This window comes from Trematomus bernacchii, unplaced genomic scaffold, assembly GCF_902827165.1.
Source record: "Trematomus bernacchii unplaced genomic scaffold, fTreBer1.1, whole genome shotgun sequence".
In the NCBI taxonomy this organism is placed as follows: Eukaryota; Metazoa; Chordata; class Actinopteri; order Perciformes; family Nototheniidae; genus Trematomus; species Trematomus bernacchii.
This window is the reverse complement of record NW_022987567.1, coordinates 9,137,659-9,160,104: the sequence shown is the minus strand read 5'-3', so window position 1 is coordinate 9,160,104 and position 22,446 is coordinate 9,137,659. Positions and strand designations below refer to the sequence as shown.

Below are 22,446 nucleotides of genomic sequence, written 5' to 3'. Positions count from 1 at the left end.
AAGCTAACTCTAGCTCAATGTGTAGAGTTCGGACATTAGAGTGAATCTTATCTTACAGAGAGATGTAACATTATTTATGCTAAGCTAATGACCTGCTAACTCTAGCTCACTTTTTAGCATACAAACATAAGAGTGAACCTTATCTCATTCTCAGAAATTGTCCAACAACTATTTGCCATTTTTACCCTTTTTGTTTTCGGATTAGAGATGTAAAAGTCTTTATGCTAAGCTAATTGCATGCTAGCTGTAGCTCAATATGTAGCCTTCAGACACAAGAGAGTTATCTTATTAGCTAACTCTCAGCAAGAAGCTATATTTTCCAATATGTCAATTAACCATTCCTTTTAAAAACCTGATACCGTTCAGATCAGTTGAATTCATCTGCGTTATTTCAACGTTTTGCAGTCATTTCGGTGATCAATAATCCAGCCATTTTCTCCATCCTCATGTCTTTTTGGGGTTTTTCTGTTTACGGAGGTGCGCTTCGATCTCCTGCCTGAAGAAGAGCATCCCCAATTGGCCGTGCGACGCCTCGTTCATGGCTTTGGATTGCATGCACATGCGATATTGATCCGGCGGCAGTTCGTCGGCGCAGTGTTTCTCGTGCCACAGGTGGAAAAGCCCTCGGGACGGGGCTCGAACCACCAGAAGGTTACTGTGCAGGTACTTCCTGTACAGGTGCACGTCTTCACCCCCCCAGCCTTTGATGTCGATGTCAAAACCGCCTGCAGGGGAAAGAGCAGACGGGGAATAATGTAGAAGTTTTGTATGAGAATCAGAATTTATTTGTATTTAAAATCGGGGTTTTTGACAGTTGCTAAAATAAGATAATATCAAAGATTAATTAATTTAAAAAGAATCCATGAAATCATAAGAGTAAGAAGGTGCAATAAACTAATTTAAATAAATAAAGATATGAAGTTAAAATAAAAATGGAAAATAAAATAAAGGTATTTGTGTGAAAAGTACAGGCTAACGTAAAAGCCCAATAAAATATAATATACATTTAAATAGAATAAAATGTAATTATTCATTTATTAACATTTAATATATAACCCTAAAAGTTAAACTAAGAATAAAAAAAAAAGTTATAATAAAAGAAATTACTAATATTTATACAAACATTATATGTTAAAGTTAAGTGTCCAAATAAAATATATATAACCATGAAAAGTTGAAGTAAGAATGTTCAATAAGAAGTATAAATAAAATAAAATAAAGATATTTATGTAAACACAATACACTAAAGTAAAGGTTCTCAAATTAAATTAAATATTTTATACAAACAAAAGAAATTCAGTTAAAAATGTGCACAGTTTATAGCATGTGAATTACAACGGTGGTGATGACATGATGCAAAATAAAGAAGAAACCTAACAGGAAGTAGTGTGTTTATGACACACACACACACACACACACACACACACACACACACACACACACACACACACACACACACACACACACACACACACACACACACACACACACACACACACACACACACACACACACACACACACACACACACACACACCACACACACACACACACACACACACACACACACACACACACACACACTGGCAGGCTTTATGTGGAATTGAGGGGTTTTTCTCAGCGTTGGAAGAGCAGGTTTTTCTGAACAGTAAAAACTGATGACAGACATTTTCTCCTTCGAAGCGCAACGACTAATAAATACCAAGGAACTCTGATCCCCGTTTCTAAGGAAGAGACAAGGATTTATTTTTGTTTAAGTAAAATACAACCCCTCATATGTGTGTATATATTTATATATATTTATTTTCACTTTTTGTTTCATTCGTTTGTGTCCATATTTCATTTCCCCCCAATTTGTTTAAGCCTTTTTGTCATTTATCCACTGCTGACAGTTTTTGTGCACTTTTCTTATATCAGTCTTATGTTTTCTTATCTATTTTCACCTTATTATGATTATCATCTTACGTCACTATTATTTAAAGTGGGTTTAATCTTATATCCCATTAATTAAAACATTGTTTTTCATGTTCATTTAGTCTGTTTTCCGTTTTTGTAAAGCAGTTTTTTTTTGCAGGAAAAGCGCGAAACAAACAACGTTTATTATAATTATCATGTGAAATGGAGATTTGAGGCGTTAATAAATGCATTTCTCTGTGATTCATGTCCCCATTTCCTCTTAAAGTCGCTGATTGGTTTCCTGATTAGAGTTTACAGCCTGCGATCACAATCAGCTGCTCTGCACGGTCTGTTGTTTTATGAAGAAAGGGGGGGGGGGGGGGGGGGTTCTGGACAGATTCTGCAGAAACAGACGTCAGAAGACAAGTTCAAACCTGCATCTCTACACGTCTGAAATACTCTGCTGTTCCTCACACGTTGTTTTATTTTCATTATTCTGTCCGTCTCTCCGTCTTCATTTTTAACCCCGAGGCCAAACAGATTAAGCAGGAATTTGAGCTGAAAATGATGTGTTTATTTTTGTATGTGAATGCACTCAAAGCCTCAAAGATATGTTGCAACAGAATTTAAGGAATTTTCCATTTATTTATATATTTGTAATTGTTTAAAAAAAAAAAAAAATTAAATAAATTAAAATTAAATACTAAAATAATACATAAGAATTAGCCTTAAAAATGTAAAAAATAAATGTTTACATATTGATGTTGACATATTCAAACAAGTAGAATGTGCAATAAAATGCAATACATTTGAAAAATAATATTTAAAAACATAAATGTGCAATAAAAAGTTAAAATAAATAAATACATGAAGATATTATTTGTATTTATTTAAATAGGTTAATTGGCACAGCTGTTTCTACATAGTTACTGTACCAAACTCCTGTAAGTATGCAGCCTTAATTGAAAGTAAAAATAAATTACATTCATATGCAGGTACATATTTACATAAATTAACACATGCTCGCATATAACGCTCTGCAAGAACGTGAAGTGTGTGTGTGTGTGTGTGTGTGTGTGTGTGTGTGTGTGTGTGTGTGTGTGTGTGTGTGTGTGTGTGTGTGTGTGTGTGTGTGTGTGTGTGTGTGTGTGTGTGTGTGTGTGTGTGTGTGTGTGTGTGTGTGTGTGTGTGTGTGTGTGTGTGCGCGCATGACATAATCTCCCTCTGAATTGCACTACACTCCTTCAATTGCTGTGACTTTGGAGGGAAACTAAATTGATTGAAATGTCTTCTGAGAGCCAATCTCCCTCAACAAACACTCAGATATAGAGCAGAGCTGTGAGATATGCTAATCCAAGCAGCGGCTGCTTCTCTTCTGCAGAGTCATTTAATCAAATCTCCTCCCAGAGGCCTGTACTACGAAGCTGGTTCAACCTAACCTGGATATGTTGGAGTTAGCCGGTTGGCCTAAGCCAAAACATACGCGCTGGCGCTAAGCTGTACTACGACGCTGGTTATCAAGTGGATCGCTCAAGCCAGCCGTGTCCTATCTAGTTAGGTGCGCGTTCACATGAAAGGGGTGGTATTTGGCAGAGGTGGGAGTAAGTCCTACATGTGCAAGTCATGAGCAAGTCTCAAGTCTTGACCTACAAGTATCAAGCAAGTCCCAAGTCACTGTGGTGAGAGTCAAGCAAGTCAAGTCAAGTCATTGCTCAGGTCAAGTCAAGTCAAGTCATACGAAATTCTGATGAATAAGCCCAGTTTCCGCATTTAAATCAGTTAAAAGACAGTGGTTATGAAAATGGATTTAACCCACACTATGATCTTCATTACATACACAGTTAATCATTTGAAATCTAATTTAGACCGATGACAATCATATTAGATTAATATTAACCCTAGAACTGCAGACAATATAGCTAGGACTCAATCAGTCTGTTCAAAAAGGCAGAATTCCAGGTAAGAAAATAGTATATGGCATTTGCCATTACACATATTTAATTTAAATGTCTGTAAACACTAGAACCGCCAACAGCGTCAGCACCTACATAGATATCATTTTCAAATCATTTAATTTGTTCCTCTTCATAATTTCCTTATAAACTGAGTAGGACGATTTAAAACTCAGTTAATTGGGTTAATTTAGAAATGGCTTCAGTTTATCATCATAACAGATAAAAAAGTTCAGATTAATTTTACAATAAATCAAAGAATGATGCACTTCTACAAACAAAAACATCATAATTAAAACATTTAAACAAACTACTAAAAGTAGATGAACTACATTATTCAACAGTTTACAGTAACTTCTGATAATAACACAGGGGAAATAAACGAGGCATCTCTTTTCCTCTCTCTCTCTCTCTCTCCTGACAGCCCGTCAGTATCAGGGTTAGTACAAATGAATCCCTTGGCGGTTCTAGTGTTCATTTACCGTTTTGTCTTCTCTTTGCTTAATCGATTTGAAACCAAGTCTAACGTAGCTTAAACTTAACGTTAGCTTTCTAGCTAACACAACACATTCACGCACCTTTCTCTGTGGGTTTTTTTGTAGTGACGAATGAAGTTGGATGTATTGGTGGTCGTGTCACTGATCTTTATGCTGCAGACCCTGCATACCGCTGTTCTCTTCTTATTAGCGTCATCGACAACATAATCCTTGAATCCAAACTTCACTATTTTTGGAGTAACGCTAGCCGCTGCCATGTTAACTGACGCTCCTACCGTCTAGTGGGTTGCCAGGTTTGCGCGCACGGCGCTATAATCACCCAATCACGTTTTTCGAAAAAACTAAACGTAATATCTCACTACAAAAACAAACGCAAATATTTAATTTTAAACAGTCAAGTCCTTTCAAGTCATCTGTCTCAAGCTTAAGTCAAGTCTCAAGTCATGAATACCAAGTCCAAGTCAAGTCTTTTATCAATGTTAGTCAAGCAAGTCTCAAGTCAAAAAATATGCGACTCGAGTCTGACTCGAGTCAAGTCATGTGACTCGAGTCCCCACCTCTGGTATCTGGAGCATTCGACCAATCTCAAACACGGACAAGCGTACTGACAGCGCAGCGTCATACTTCCTGAATGAAAAGTGAACTTTAATATTAGTCAAATATGAAGAAGTTAAACTTTAAACATCCATGACTTAAACACTTTACCCAGGATAAAAGCCACATAGCTGCACCTGCAAGGTGAATACAGCTGGTAAAAGAAAAAGTGTTTGAATGCGTACATTAACAGGTTTATGAAATCACTGCCCCCGTCCAAGACACGATCTGACTTTAATTAGGAGAATTTGACTCGAGTGTTTCGTCAACTTAATGTGTTGCTTAAAATAATACTTCTGCATACAGTATGTGACACTGTGAGTGTTGCACGGCCAGATACGGCTCAAGAAGCTGACTCAGATAAGGAAATATATGATACATTATGATGTGATATGATATGAATGATAATGGGACACATCGACGTCTGCACTCACAGTGCCGCGGACTGTACTTAATGTTACTCTGATCCGGTTACTTATGTCGTGGCAGATATTTAAGTAAGCTTTCTTAACGCTAATATTATAATAGTCAGATTGCTCTGAAGATGGGAGGGGATATTCTATTAATTTTCACGTTCACACAGTCAGTTGATTTTCGTCTTTCCTGCAACGGCAGTTTTTCTGTATTTCCTCTATCCTGTAATATGAATTGATCGCTTTAAACTCCGCACACGGAGCTCTGATTGGTCAGCAGGCGGTGCTTTCACTGAGTTGATCTCTTAGCCTGCCACCTAACCTGCTCCGGAGCAGGTTAGCCGCTCAGCATAAGTTACAATGGAAATCTAGCCCGCTAAAAAGAGAACCAGCGTCGTAGGACCGGAAAGCCCGAGATTTCCCTGAAGTTAGCCGGCTAAGCGAAAATCCAGCTTCGTAGTACAGGCCTCAGGTGAGAGAAGTAAAGCAATATTGAGCCATTTGTGTTGTCATCCATTAAGCTCTCTGCCACTATTAGCTCAGCAGAGGAAGTCTCAGAGTCTCACTGTTTATGAATTCCTGCACGCTAAGACGTTGCAAATATTTACCGATGTTGATGAAGTCGGATCTGTACTGGCAAGTCATCCCGAATCCAAAATCCCTCCAGAAGCCGGTGTCTTTCTTTATCGCCTGCACAGAAGAGAAGGGTTAGAAAGCAGAACAGAAATACGACTGTGTGTGTGTGTGTGTGTGTGTGTGTGTGTGTGTGTGTGTGTGTGTGTGTGTGTGTGTGTGTGTGTGTGTGTGTGTGCGTGTGCGTGTGTCCTCGCATTACTATCCTTGTGGGGACCTAAATCTGTTTACACAGTCACATGTGGGGACTCGCCTCCCTCATGGGGACATAATGGAGGTCCCCATGAGGGGAATCATTAATTTTAGGGTGAAGACTTGGTTAGGGTTAAGGTTAGGATAAGTCTCCAGGAAATGCATGTAAGTCAATGTAATGTCCCCTGAAGTGATGTCTACATCAGTGGTTCTCAACTGGTGGGTCGCGACCCAAAAGTGGGTCGCGGACCCGTTTCAAGTGGGTCGCGGATGTGTGAGTGAAGGAAAAAAAAGTTGAAAAAGAAATTGGAATTTTTTTTTTTTTTTTTGGGAAAAAATGCAAACTTTTATTTTTGAAGGACCGATTTTCTAACGCTGTGCATTCAGTAGGCGTTGGACTGGAAGTACCGGAGACCATAAATGGTTTTGAAAACTTCTCAATAAAACATCTCTGCTGATGTTTTTTCGAGTCTTCTGGCCAATCAGAATCAAGATTGTTGCCGGAAGTCCCCACGGAGAATAACTGAGGTAGAACTACTCTTTATACATCCATGGGTACAACTTCAGATACAAATGAACACATAATAAAATATGACCCCCGGTTTGATGATTGACAGGTCACAGAACAATGGGAGCTATCTACCCTTACCCACAATTTAAAGTAAATCACACAGACTATCTCCTCTTCTCGCAGCAAGATGTCAGAACTAAGTGAAAAACAAACAATGGCATAAAATATTATTAATATGTCGGGTAGTAATAGATTTATTTATTTTCTTCTCAGAGTGTACCAGAATGCGTAGTTTATGTTAGTATTTCTAAAAATCTCCTGGGGGAGAATCCCCCCAGACCCCCCTGCTGGGGTTGGGTTTTCAGCATGTGTGCCTTTTTATATAGTTCAGCTTTGATTCCATCATCTCATTAAACCTTTTTTAAAAGCATACTTTAGTTCTGTGAAGGGATATATGCACTGTACTTCACTTTTATTAATATTGTATTCTGAAAAGCGTATATATTACAGCACGATTTTTTGTTGAATAGATTCGAGTGCTTCAAAATGTTGGGTCACGATGTATTGACCAAGTAAAAAGTGGGTCCCGAGGCCTAACCAGTTGAGAACCACTGGTCTACATGGTATATGTGTGTGTGTGTGTGTGTGTGTGTGTGTGTGTGTGTGTGTGTGTGTGTGTGTGTGTGTGTGTGTGTGTGTGTGTGTGTGTGTGTGTGTGTGTGTGTGTGTGTGTGTGTGTGTGTGTGTGTGTGTGTGCGTGTGTGTGTGCACTCTAACAGCATCTCTGTGTAACCCAATTTAAGTGTTTGACCTTCAGATTGAGGAGATTTTGTCCGACTTTCCACTTTTTTTGCAGGTTTTTCAGTTAGTTTTTTTTATGGTTTAAATTCTTATTAAGATTATTTTAGGATTCACATGCGTGTGTGTAATACTCCTGAGACAATCGGGCAACAACTAAAGAGGACTAGTTGCTCGATAAAAGACAACTGTGATCATTGACTGTGATCAGGGGATATTTACGTGTCTTTTTGCGTGCGTGCGTGTGTGTGTGTGTGTGTGTGTGTGCGTGCGTGCGTGCGTGCGTGTGTGCGTGCGTGCGTGCGTGCGTGTGTTACCAGCTGCTGCTCCACAGGAGGGATGTGTTCAGGGCTTCCGTAGATCAGAGTTGGGTTGTACTGGCTGAATAACACCGGGTAGAAAACCTTTTTACCTAAAAGAGAGGAGATGATTAGAACAAGTACCCGTAGAAAATGAACAGAAAATTAATCACACAACTATTTATATAATCCTAAAGTTATGTTTCCATAGCATAATGTGTCGTTACAGGGTCTCAAATATTAAGTTTAGCTGTTTTATATCTCATAAAGTGAACAAAACAACACAACTATATTTGCTGACATTTGAAAACAAGGATTAATTGCTTAATCCATCAAAAATCAACAGATTAATTGAACAGGAAAATACTTGTTAGTAGCAGCTTTAGATCAAGACAGTGGTGTTGATATACAGTGATTTAACAAATATTAGGTTTCACTTTACCATCTCTAAATACTCTCCAAATTATGATGTAAATATTTAGTTCAGTGCATCTCTTTGTTTATTGCACAGTACGACATTCAAAGTCATTGTAGATATCTGCAAACTACAGTTTTGTATCCAACTAGTGAAATAAATGGAGATTGAATGTGTGTTGTTACTAGGCAGAAATCATTTTTAGATATCTACCTATATAGATTATATCTTAGAGGTATGGACATCCTAAAGAAAAGAGATTTGCTGCAGCAGTTTCATCATGAAAAGCTTTATTTAACGATATATATTAACTGCATATTGACTAGTCAGAACTATAATCCAACACATGCACTGAAATGTAAAGATATCTGAAACGTTAATGATGTGACCAGAGGTGGGAAGTAGTGGAGTACAAATACTTTGTTACTGTACTTAAGTACTTGTTTCTTGTATCAGTACTTTACTCCACTACTTATTTTTCTGACGACTTTTACTTTTTGAACCCAAATACCTGTACTTTCTACTTCTTACATGTTGAACCCAAATACCTGTACTTTCTACTTCTTACATGTTGAACACAAATACCTGTACTTTCTACTTCTTACATGTTGAACACAAATACCTGTACTTTCTACTTCTTACATGTTGAACACAAATACCTGTACTTTCTACTTCTTACATGTTGAACACAAATACCTGTACTTTCTACTTCTTACATGTTGAACACAAATACCTGTACTTTCTACTTCTTACATGTTGAACACAAATACCTGTACTTTCTACTTCTTACATGTTGAACACAAATACCTGTACTTTCTACTTCTTACATGTTGAACACTAATACCTGTACTTTCTACTTCTTACATGTTGAACCCAAATACCTGTACTTTCTACTTCTTACATGTTGAACACAAATACCTGTACTTTCTACTTCTTACATGTTGAACACAAATACCTGTACTTTCTACTTCTGACATGTTGAACACAAATACCTGTACTTTCTACTTCTGACATGTTGAACACAAATACCTGTACTTTCTACCTCTTACATGTTGAACACAAATACCTGTACTTTCTACTTCTTACATGTTGAACACAAATACCTGTACTTTCTACTTCTTACATGTTGAACACAAATACCTGTACTTTCTACTTCTTACATGTTGAACACAAATACCTGTACTTTCTACTTCTGACATGTTGAACACAAATACCTGTACTTTCTACTTCTGACATGTTGAACACAAATACCTGTACTTTCTACTTCTTACATGTTGAACACAAATACCTGTACTTTCTACTTCTTACATGTTGAACACAAATACCTGTACTTTCTACTTCTTACATGTTGAACACAAATACCTGTACTTTCTACTTCTTACATGTTGAACTCAAATACCTGTACTTTCTACTTCTTACACTTTGAACTTAAATACCTGTACTTTCTACTTCTTACATGTTGAACACAAATACCTGTACTTTCTACTTCTTACATGTTGAACACAAATACCTGTACTTTCTACGTGTTACATTTTGAACACAAATACCTGTACTTTCTACTTCTTACATTTTGAACACAAATACCTGTACTTTCTACTTCTTACATTTTGAACACAAATACCTGTACTTTCTACTTCTTACATGTTGAACACAAATACCTGTACTTTCTACTTCTTACATGTTGAACACAAATACCTGTACTTTCTACTTCTTACATGTTGAACACAAATACCTGTACTTTCTACTTCTTACATGTTGAACACAAATACCTGTACTTTCTACTTCTTACATGTTGAACACTAATACCTGTACTTTCTACTTCTTACATGTTGAACCCAAATACCTGTACTTTCTACTTCTTACATGTTGAACACAAATACCTGTACTTTCTACTTCTTACATGTTGAACACAAATACCTGTACTTTCTACTTCTTACATGTTGAACACAAATACCTGTACTTTCTACTTCTTACATGTTGAACACAAATACCTGTACTTTCTACTTCTTACATGTTGAACACAAATACCTGTACTTTCTACTTCTTACATGTTGAACACAAATACCTGTACTTTCTACTTCTTACATGTTGAACACAAATACCTGTACTTTCTACTTCTTACATGTTGAACACTAATACCTGTACTTTCTACTTCTTACATGTTGAACCCAAATACCTGTACTTTCTACTTCTTACATGTTGAACACAAATACCTGTACTTTCTACTTCTTACATGTTGAACACAAATACCTGTACTTTCTACTTCTTACATGTTGAACACAAATACCTGTACTTTCTACTTCTTACATGTTAAACACAAATACCTGTACTTTCTACTTCTGACATGTTGAACACAAATACCTGTACTTTCTACTTCTTACATGTTGAACACAAATACCTGTACTTTCTACTTCTTACATGTTGAACACTAATACCTGTACTTTCTACTTCTTACATGTTGAACCCAAATACCTGTACTTTCTACTTCTTACATGTTGAACACAAATACCTGGACTTTCTACTTCTTACATGTTGAACACAAATACCTGTACTTTCTACTTCTTACATGTTGAACACAAATACCTGTACTTTCTACTTCTGACATGTTGAACACAAATACCTGTACTTTCTACTTCTGACATGTTGAACACAAATACCTGTACTTTCTACCTCTTACATGTTGAACACAAATACCTGTACTTTCTACTTCTTACATGTTGAACACAAATACCTGTACTTTCTACTTCTTACATGTTGAACACAAATACCTGTACTTTCTACTTCTTACATGTTGAACACAAATACCTGTACTTTCTACTTCTGACATGTTGAACACAAATACCTGTACTTTCTACTTCTTACATGTTGAACACAAATACCTGTACTTTCTACTTCTTACATGTTGAACACAAATACCTGTACTTTCTACTTCTTACATGTTGAACACAAATACCTGTACTTTCTACTTCTTACATGTTGAACACAAATACCTGTACTTTCTACTTCTTACATGTTGAACTCAAATACCTGTACTTTCTACTTCTTACACTTTGAACTTAAATACCTGTACTTTCTACTTCTTACATGTTGAACACAAATGCCTGTACTTTCTACTTCTTACATGTTGAACACAAATACCTGTACTTTCTACTTGTTACATTTTGAACACAAATACCTGTACTTTCTACTTCTTACATGTTGAACACAAATACCTGTACTTTCTACTTCTTACATATTGAACACAAATACCTGTACTTTCTACTTGTTACATTTTGAACACAAATACCTGTACTTTCTACTTCTTACATTTTGAACACAAATACCTGTAGTTTCTACTTCTTACATTTTGAACACAAATACCTGTACTTGCTACTTGTTACATTTTGAACACAAATACCTGTATTTTCTACTTCTTACATGTTGAACACAAATACCTGTACTTTCTACTTCTTACATTTTGAACACAAATACCTGTACTTTCTACTTCTTACATGTTGAACACAAATACCTGTACTCTCTACTTGTTACATTTTGAACACAAATACCTGTACTTTCTACTTCTTACATGTTGAACACAAATACCTGTACTTTCTACTTCTTACATTTTGAACACAAATACCTGTACTTTCTACTTCTTACATGTTGAACACAAATACCTGTACTTTCTACTTCTTACACTTTGAACTTAAATACCTGTACTTTCTACTTCTTACATCTTGAACACAAATACCTGTACTTTCTACTTGTTACATTTTGAACACAAATACCTGTACTTTCTACTTCTTACATTTTGAACACAAATACCTGTACTTTCTACTTGTTACATTTTGAACACAAATACCTGTACTTTCTACTTCTTACATGTTGAACACAAATACCTGTACTTTCTACTTCTTACACTTTGAACTTAAATACCTGTACTTTCTACTTCTTACATGTTGAACACAAATACCTGTACTTTCTACTTCTTACATGTTGAACACAAATACCTGTACTTTCTACTTCTTACATGTTGAACACAAATACCTGTACTTTCTACTTCTTACATGTTGAACCCAAATACCTGTACTTTCTACTTCTTACATGTTGAACACAAATACCTGTACTTTCTACTTCTTACATGTTGAACACAAATACCTGTACTTTCTACTTCTTACATGTTGAACACAAATACCTGTACTTTCTACTTCTTACATGTTGAACACAAATACCTGTACTTTCTACTTCTTACATGTTGAACACAAATACCTGTACTTTCTACTTCTTACATGTTGAACACAAATACCTGTACTTTCTACTTCTTACACTTTGAACTTAAATACCTGTACTTTCTACTTCTTACATGTTGAACACAAATACCTGTACTTTCTACTTCTTACATGTTGAATACAAATACCTGTACTTTCTACTTCTTACATGTTGAACACAAATACCTGTACTTTCTACTTCTTACATGTTGAACTCAAATACCTGTACTTTCTACTTCTCACATGTTGAATACAAATACCTGTACTTTCTACTTCTTACATGTTGAATACAAATACCTGTACTTTCTACTTCTTACATGTTGAACACAAATACCTGTACTTTCTACTTCTCACATGTTGAACACAAATACCTGTACTTTCTACTTCTCACATGTTGAACACAAATACCTGTACTTTCTACTTCTTACATGTTGAACACAAATACCTGTACTTTCTACTTCTCACATTTCCCAAACAGGCTGGTTCCTTTAGTTTGAATGTGTGTTTGGTGGCGTGATCATTATTATTTAGAGTCATTGCGTGCCTATTGATTTGAACACGATCCGTGTATCCATCATTTCCTGGTCTTCTCTAAAGAAGAGGGACCAATGAAAACGTTGTCATGTTGCCGTTGTTCAGCATGGAAACATTCATTAGCTAACAATGACATTATTGTTCTATTAATATAAAGGGAGGTCAGGTACTCTTTAAAACAGCTGCTAGTTATGGGTACTTTTTACTGAAGTACATTTCAAAGCCCTCTTTACTTTTACTTGAGTGAAGAAGTTTAGTCAGTACTTCTACTTCTACCAGAGTATTTTTAAACACGAGTATCTGCACTTCTACTTGAGTAAAGGATGTGTGTACTGTTGCCCTCTCTGCCTGTGAGTCTTTTAAATGTCTAAAGTGTTATAGTTAGTCTCACCAGGCTGCGTGTTGAGTCTGCAGGAGTTCAGGAAGTCGGCGGTGAAGTAGATGTCGACGTCGCAGAAGAAGAGCAGAACGTTTCCTCCTTTCCAGGCTCGAGCCCCGACGTCTAGGCCCCGTCCGCGAGAAAACTCCTCGTCCAGCTGCAGGAGGGTGAAGTTCTTAAAGTTCGCCTCCCTGCACAGAGGAAGAGGGGAGGAGAGGAAGAGAGAGGGGTTACAAAAGAGTTGTTGGCCCGGTAAGAACCTCGATTTTGGAGGGCCAGAAAAAAGGTGAAAAAGCCGGAACGAGCCCTAGTGGAAAAGCAAAGAAAACGGGCCGGGTTTGGCACGGCACGCTTAAACCGTGCTGCAGTGGAAATGCGCCAATAAAATGACAATAGAGTGACTCAAAATGATGACAAAGCAAGTCAAAATGACTATAATGTGATTTAAAAAGACTATAAAGCGACTTAAAATGACCACGAAGAGACTCAAACTGACTATAATGTGACTCAGAATTGCTATTAAGAGACTCAAACTGACTAAGAGGACTCACAAAATGACCACAGAAAAACTAAACAACTATGAAAATGGGGAAAACTACCATTAAGAAAACACAAAAAGACTAATAAAGCTACGCTGCATGTAATGAGGACTAAAAAGCGACACATTTCGGCTTCCTTGCTGGGATCATTCGGCCCTAGTAATCCTCTTTTGCATAGCCGTGGGAACATGTTTCAAATGGGGGGTGCTGTGGGGATGACACCAGGGCCGGTTCTGACCAGTTTGTAAAGGATATTGTTAGTTTACTGTCCTATAGTATACATTGGAATGATTTCAAACCTGTTTTTATTTATCCTAATAATTATAAAGGTGTGCCTTGGAAATATTTGTTTACATAAATTGTGATCAAACCGTTTGAGACCCACTGAGATAACTTAGACTAAAGTGAACATTTTTAGTCTTCTCAAGCACCAACTACCAAATATCTCTCCTGATTGTTGGCACTTGACCATCACCTTCACTGAATTGTACTCAGGTGTAACTAAAGTCTGATTTAAGGGTTGTTTATATTTCACATCATTAATCCAAATCTGTAAAGTAACTAAAATAAATGTAGTAAAAATACCAGGTTAACCTTAAAGAAAGCCCTCAGGATTATCAAAGACCCCCATCACCCCAGCCACAAACTGTTCTGTCTGCTGCCGTCTGGCAGGCGGTACCGCAGCATCCGGACTGAAACCTCCAGACTCAGGGACAGCTTCATCCCACAGGCCAGAAGACTATTAAACACCTGGACTTAGAAACAACATCCATAACATTCATCTGGCTGCTACTTAGAAATTATTTATCTAATATATCATATTCCAATCACTTGTATAGACTCTTGTTGCACTATTTCACTATTTTACTATTTGTATTTACTTGCACTATTGTTCCTGTGTATCTGTTTCATTGTGTTGCTCTGTTGGAGGAGCCTGTGACCTAAGATTTTCATTGACATAACTACACTGTAGCTATGTACGCATGAACAAAGTTCAAGCATACATTAAGCACAAAACAATAAATAAGGGCACTTTGTGATTTGATTTCCTCAAACTCCTCCCAGCTCCTCATGTTCTCCCAGATTTTAATCCTAATACAAAGGAGCTTTTTGACTAAAACCAAAACTAATTGCGCGACGGGACAACAAAGCTTCCTGCTGGGGTTTTCTAAGGATGTGGTGAGAGTACAAGAGAAAACAGCTGCATCCAGATGTGCACAGCTGGGCCCTCTTTACCATAACAATTCACACGATGCGAGTGACTAATCCGCTTCTCATAACCACACACACACACACACACACACACACACACACACACACACACACACACCACACACACACACACACACACACACACACACACACACACACACACACACACACACACACACACACACCACACACACACACACACACACACACACACACACACACACACACACACACACACCCACCAAACAACACTTCCCTCAACACATGCGTGCGTGTTTATAACTGTGTTGAAGTCACACTGCAGTCTCTGCCATGAATAAAACATATTAAGAGCCACGGATGGATTGTTGAATGTGAAAGAAATCTCACTCAAAGAGACACTTACAAACCAGGAAGAGACTACAAAGAGATATACATCGACTACAATGAGGCCATACAACTCCAAAGAGAAGCAAAACATCTGCAGAGACACAAAGAGATGTTTTCCAGAGATGGTTTATAGCCCGCGGCTGAAACTCGTCCGTTTCCTCTCCTGCTGGGTATTATTAAAAGCAGTAAATACTAATTTGCAAGTGATGATCTCTTTGCATGCTACTGTGTGATTTTCAAGTCAGCACCTGTCAAACTATTTGTTGAGCCAGTGGTTCATTTGTTTGAGACAAAAAAATGTCTCAAAATGACCTCAAAGACACAAAACTATCATAGAGATGCAGAAAGACTATAACGGGGGGGCAGCAGTCACAACAGAGACACAATATGAAACTAAGACACTGAAAATGACTACAAAAAGACACTAAATGTCTTAAAAGACACTTAAAATAATGACTATAAAATACTGAAAATGGCTACAAAGAGAGTCTACATGACTACAAGACATAAATGACTAAAGTGACTCAATAGGACTGGAAAAATACTTAAATTGACAATAAAGTGACTTAAAATTAATGTGTGTGTGTGTGTGTGTGTGTGTGTGTGTGTGTGTGTGTGTGTGTGTGTGTGTGTGTGTGTGTGTGTGTGTGTGTGTGTGTGTGTGTGTGTGTGGTGTATTGTCCCCGTCTGTCTTCAGTTGATGATACAAACAGAGTGTGTGTGTTACTCTGCAGGAGCACACTGCGTCCCGGGGGAGTCTCTCTGAGCTGTCCACAGACGGCAGAAACAGAGAGAACAATCGCTCTGTTTGTCTCAAAAAGAGTTGATGCAAGAACTAACTGTTGATTCAGTTGAGCTGCAGCAGGGCGGGAACTTTATCTGTCAGAAAGTCACAAGAGGAGAGTCTGTTGCAAGAATATATATCGCCTGTTTGTTGGAAATTACTGGAGGATACAATATGTTATGCTCATTTTCAAGTGTCAGTATATCAGTATGTAGTGTCTCTACTTTAAAGAGTCCTCTCCTGCTGATGTTCAGGTGTATATCAGTATGTAGTGTCTCTACTTTAAAGAGTCCTCTCCTGCTGATGTTCAGGTGTATATCAGTATGTAGTGTCTCTACTTTAAAGAGTCCTCTCCTGCTGATGTTCAGGTGTATATCAGTATGTAGTGTCTCTACTTTAAAGAGTCCTCTCCTGCTGATGTTCAGGTGTATATCAGTATGTAGTGTCTCTACTTTAAAGAGTCCTCTCCTGCTGATGTTCAGGTGTATCTCAGTATGTAGTGTCTCTACTTTAAAGAGTCCTCTCCTGCTGACATTCAGGTGTATATCAGTATGTAGTGTCTCTACTTTAAAGAGTCCTCTCCTGCTGATGTTCAGGTGTATATCAGTATGTAGTGTCTCTACTTTAAAGAGTCCTCTCCTGCTGATGTTCAGGTGTATATCAGTATGTAGTGTCTCTACTTTAAAGAGTCCTCTCCTGCTGATGTTCAGGTGTATATCAGTATGTAGTGTCTCTACTTTAAAGAGTCCTCTCCTGCTGACATTCAGGTGTATATCAGTATGTAGTGTCTCTACTTTAAAGAGTCCTCTCCTGCTGATGTTCAGGTGTATATCAGTATGTAGTGTCTCTACTTTAAAGAGTCCTCTCCTGCTGATGTTCAGGTGTATATCAGTATGTAGTGTCTCTACTTTAAAGAGTCATCTCCTGCTGATGTTCAGGTGTATATCAGTATGTAGTGTCTCTACTTTAAAGAGTCCTCTCCTGCTGATGTTCAGGTGTATATCAGTATGTAGTGTCTCTACTTTAAAGAGTCCTCTCCAGCTGATGTTCAGGTGTATATCAGTATGTAGTGTCTTCTACTTTAAAGAGTCCTCTCCTGCTGATGTTCAGGTGTATATCAGTATGTAGTGTCTCTACTTTAAAGAGTCCTCTCCTGCTGATGTTCAGGTGTATATCAGTATGTAGTGTCTCTACTTTAAAGAGTCCTCTCCTGCTGATGTTCAGGTGTATATCAGTATGTAGTGTCTCTACTTTAAAGAGTCCTCTCCTGCTGATGATCAGGTGTATATCAGTATGTAGTGTCTCTACTTTAAAGAGTCCTCTCCTGCTGATGTTCAGGTGTATATCAGTATGTAGTGTCTCTACTTTAAAGAGTCCTCTCCTGCTGATGTTCAGGTGTATATCAGTATGTAGTGTCTCTACTTTAAAGAGTCCTCTCCTGCTGATGTTCAGGTGTATATCAGTATGTAGTGTCTCTACTTTAAAGAGTCCTCTCCTGCTGATGTTCAGGTGTATATCAGTATGTAGTGTCTCTACTTTAAAGAGTCCTCTCCTCTGATGTGCAGATGTATATCAGTATGTAGTGTCTCACTTTAAAGAGTCCTCTCCTGCTGATGATCAGGTGTATATCAGTATGTAGTGTCTCTACTTTAAAGAGTCCTCTCCTGCTGATGTTCAGGTGTATATCAGTATGTAGTGTCTCTACTTTAAAGAGTCCTCTCTCCTGACTGTGACCCTGTCAGTAATTTTATTATCTCGCTCAAAACTAAATGTAAAAGTTGGCAGCCCTGGTTAAAATGATTCCAGAGAGACCAGGTGGATCTATTATTTATCAAATGTGTGTGTGTGCGTGTGCGTGTGTGTGTGTGTGTGCGTGTGCGTGTGCGTGTGCGCGTGTCCACATTTCCTCTAAAGCCTGAGAAAATGAACATTACTGTGTGCCAAGTCAAGAATTCCAATTTTAAATCCGTCTTGTTTTCCGATTATATTTTTACATTCCGCTCTTTTCTCCTCGCCCCCCCCCCGAGCCTCATTATGGTGTAAAACAGTGTATTTGTTTACCGTGTGTGTGTGATGGTGGTACCTAAATGAAGCTGTATTGTAGAAAGTGTGTCGCAGTGTGTTGCTTCTCAGCAGAAACCTGATCCTCTTAGTTCTGCTCACACACTCTCAAAGCCACGGTGCTTACTGAATGAGGAAGTCTGTAAGCCGCTCTATGATTCTATATGTGGACATTTGCAGGTTTTTAAACACGTTTCTGAGACACAGATGATGCTTTCTTATCTATTCTTTTTTTAAACTGGGCTAGTGGCATTGCTCTAGTGATGGAAATGATAGTCAGTCCACCACGTTGTTCCAAAAAAGAGATATTTTAACAATGATGTAATGCATCGCCAAGCTTTTGTGTAAAAATGACTTATTATTTATTGACAAAAATGTATGAAAACAATCAAAAAAACGAAGAATGTTGGTCAAATATTTTAAAAATCAGCCCAAATTTTGAAATAATAATATTACAAACAATAAATAAATAAAAATTGAAAACGCATATTTAGACTTAAAGGGGACCTATCATGCAAAATGCACTTTTTGATGTCTTTTATACATAAACATGTGTCCCCGGTGTGTGAGGGAACTCACGCAGCGTCAGAAAATAAAACCCTCTCTCTTTTCCTCCGTACCCAAATCTCTAAAAACGGGGGAACAACAGATCTGATCCAGATTTGCGTCCGATATGACGTAATATCTGAAATGTGGACCCACGGCCCTATCAGAAAGTTGCTATCAGAAACAATGCCCGACTGTTTTGGACGTAATATGGTCGGTGTTTACATTAGCATCGCTAACACTCAGAGCTAACCTGTACTGGAGAGCATGTGTGTGAAGAAGCAGGAAATTAAAAGGAACTCACCTTGTGGTATAACCGGCAAGAGAGAAAGCCTTTGAGCTCCATACTGTTTCAGAAAGAATCCTTGATAATCCATGATATGGCGTTTCATCACGGCAGCATTTAGTTTAGACAGTAGCTGCCGGGTCCCGCATGAGCTCAGACCCCTCCTTTTTTATTTTAAAGCTTTATACCCCAAATCAGCACTTTAGAAACAGGAAGTGAAATAGAGGGATATGAGGCATGGCTAGAATGGGTGATCTGTTTGGTATTTTGAGCAAAACACTTCATAGACATGTTTTTTATATATTTGTATATATCTGAGACCTATGCTATTGCCTAAAAATAGCATGATAGGTGACCGTTAAATTAAATGTAAAAACATTGCGTAACACTTCAATTGGCTAGCGCTCCCTTTAAATAAGAGCTTTTCAAATGTGTGTACCTGGAAGTCAATGTAACTATACAAAATAAAAGATACACTACTGTACAGACGTCTCTTTCAGGATGTAAGTCAATGGTAGAAAGTATTTTAGTGGCCCGTGGCATCACTTGTTGTTGCAGTTCCACTTTTTGGCCACTAGGGAACGTTTCTTTAAAGCCTGGCGCTGTTTTAAGGGTCTAAAAACTGTCTTTTAAAATAAACGTTGGACTGCTTCCAGAAGCTGTCGGAGGCTCTTGTTGTCGACCCGTCTGTGAACTGAATAAAACTCAACAATATCACGAAAGAGTTGTGTTTTTACGGCGCTAAAGGTCGTGTGAGTGACGGCATAATCTCATCCTTCATTTCTTTCATCTTCACTTCCTTTGAAATCTTTTGTTGACGCATCTTCGGAAAATCAGACAGATTTTTTCCCAGCTTTCTCTCCCATCTTATCTAAGACCTCCTCTCCCTTTTTACTTCCTCTCCTCCTCCTCCTCCTCTTCCTCCTCCTTCCCTGAAACACAGGACCTATTCATCGAGCTGTATCTCTTTCAAACACATCGTCCCTCTCCCTCTTTATCTCCCGTTGCTCTCCGTCATTATTCCTGAGCTTTCAAGGCTGAGAAACTTTCCCCTCGACGCTTTGAGTTCAGGCTTTGAAGATGTGATGTGAAATATAGTGGAGAGCTCATCATCTATTGAGAGTTTTGATCTACCACCAAGTACTCTGCTTTAAAGGTCCCATGTCATGCTCTTCTTATTATTACCCGTCCCCTTGTGTTATGAAGGTTTTTCTGCATGTAAACGGTCTGCAGAGTTACAAACCCTCAAAGTACACCCTGTAGCGAGTAAAACTCTAACACAGAAAAGACCTGTCTATGCTGCCCCAGAACGCCTCGTTGGACATTTCTCTTTTTCTTCCTGGGTACAGTGACGTATTTCGGGTATAGTGACGTTGCGTAACGTAACGGCTCCGCAGATTGGTCCGAAAGAACCAATCTGCGGAGCCGTTACGTTTGGACCAATCCGCGGACTTCCTCACACACACACACACTCGGCGGGACGTTGCGAGGCTCGCTGCTGCGAGGAGCGGGACACTGTGAGCTGGCTCACTGGTGCGGGGTCAGCGAGACAGCGAGACACCGCGGAACTCAGCCTGGGCACACACACACACACACTCCCAGCCAGGCTGCAGGTGTGTGTGTGTTCGGGCTGGGTTTTGCTGTGTCTCGCTGTCTCGCAGACGGCCACTAGGCTCACAGGGAGGGAGGGGGGGGGCAGGAGCTCCAACAAGCCGTTTAGGACAGAGAGTGAATAAAACATACTATACAGAGATGCTGTATGAGAAACCAATGTGAGTTTGGAACGTTGAACAATGTAAATATATTCTAGTAGACCTCAACAATGGAAATATGATCAGTAGAAATGGTCATGACATGGGACCTTTAAGTGGAAATATTGTCCACTGCTGTATGTTGTATGTCTTCTTCTGCGTGTTTTTGTGGTTGTTTTGCAAAACGTAGTTGTTTTGTGTCTCTTGGCAGTTGTGTTGCGTATTTTTGTTTGTTATTTTATGTTTCTTTTTGGTGTTTTTGTCTCTTTTTGCGGCTGTTTAGCATTTATTTTGTGTTCCTCTCTAGTTGTATGGTGTCTTTTAGTGGTCATTTTGCAACTTTTTGTAGTTATTTAGTGTCTCTTTGTCCCTTTGTTGTCATTTTTGTCCCCCTTTAGTTATTTAGTGTCTCTTTCTATTCATTTTGTGTCTATTTTGTCACTTCTTTATTCTTGTTCTTCTTTTCGTGGCTGTTTTGAAACGCTTATTAGTTATTTTCTGTCTTTTTCCAGTTGTGTTGTGTCTATTTATTAACATTTTATGTTTCTTTGAGGTGGTTTAGCAACTTGTTGTAGTTATCGAGTGTCTCTTTGTCCCTTTGTCGTCATCTTGTGTCTCTTCTTGGTCTCTTTGTCCCTCTGTGTGGTCTTCCTGTGTCTCTCTAACCTATTGTGTCTCTTTCTATTCATCTTGTGTCTCTTCTTTGTCCCTTCTTTCTTCTCCGTCTTTCTTCTGGTTCTTCTCGTCCTCCTCCATCTTCTTATGTTGTTTGTGATCATTGTGTAACAGCTCATGCTCTCTGACATATCTCTTCTTTAGTCACCGTTGGCTTTTGTTACAGAAGAACCCGTTTCATACAAACAAATAAATAAATACCACCTGCGACGACAAGCCACAAACATTCTTCCTTTAATCACACGTTATAAATGTAGCTTCATATCTCGTTCGACTCGTTGGGAAATGTGCCTCTAGTCGTTTAGATTGGCTCGTGACAGTCATATGCGTGCGTGCGTGCGTGAGTGCGTGCGTGCGTGTGTGTGCACTCTAACTGCATCTCTGTGTAAACCAATTTAAAGTGGACCTATCATGCTATATTTGAAACATATATTGTAGGGCCATACCTATATAAAACATGTCTGTGAAGTTTTTTTTTCAAAATACCAAACCGATCCCCCGTTGTAGCCATGCCTCATTCTGCTCAAACCCCTCATTTGAAGCCCCGTTAGAGAAACGCAGATTTTGGGTCCTTAGCTTGAAAAAAAAAGAGAAGAGGAGGCGGAGCTAATGCCTGATCAGAATTCTAACGGAGATAAAGTTAAATTCTGCTGTGATAAACGCCATTCTGTTCTAAACCACATCAAGGATTCTTTTTGAAACAGTATGGAGCTCAAATGCTTTTTCTCTTGTGGGTTTATCACAAGGTGAGTTCCTTTTTTTGAAGACTGTGCTCTCCAGTACAGGTTAGCTCTGAGTGTTAGCGAGGCTTGCTAATGTAAACAAAGACGAGATTACGTCCAAAACACGTCAGGCATTGTTTC

General features: G+C 38.4%; 1 protein-coding gene across 1 annotated transcript in view; it reads right to left on the bottom strand.

Moving 5' to 3' along the window:
- Nucleotides 1–360: 360 nt before the first annotated feature.
- Nucleotides 361–22,446, bottom strand: part of LOC117478886 (chondroitin sulfate N-acetylgalactosaminyltransferase 1-like) — a 57,432-nt gene continuing 35,346 nt past the window's right edge. The window contains exons 6-9 of the mRNA XM_034125820.1: nt 13,373–13,551; nt 7,804–7,898; nt 5,961–6,042; nt 361–725 (exon numbers count right to left, since the gene is read on the bottom strand). Of these exons, the coding sequence (XP_033981711.1) occupies nt 445–725; nt 5,961–6,042; nt 7,804–7,898; nt 13,373–13,551 (637 nt within the window). The 3' untranslated portion in view covers nt 361–444. The remainder of the gene's footprint in view (nt 726–5,960; nt 6,043–7,803; nt 7,899–13,372; nt 13,552–22,446) is intronic.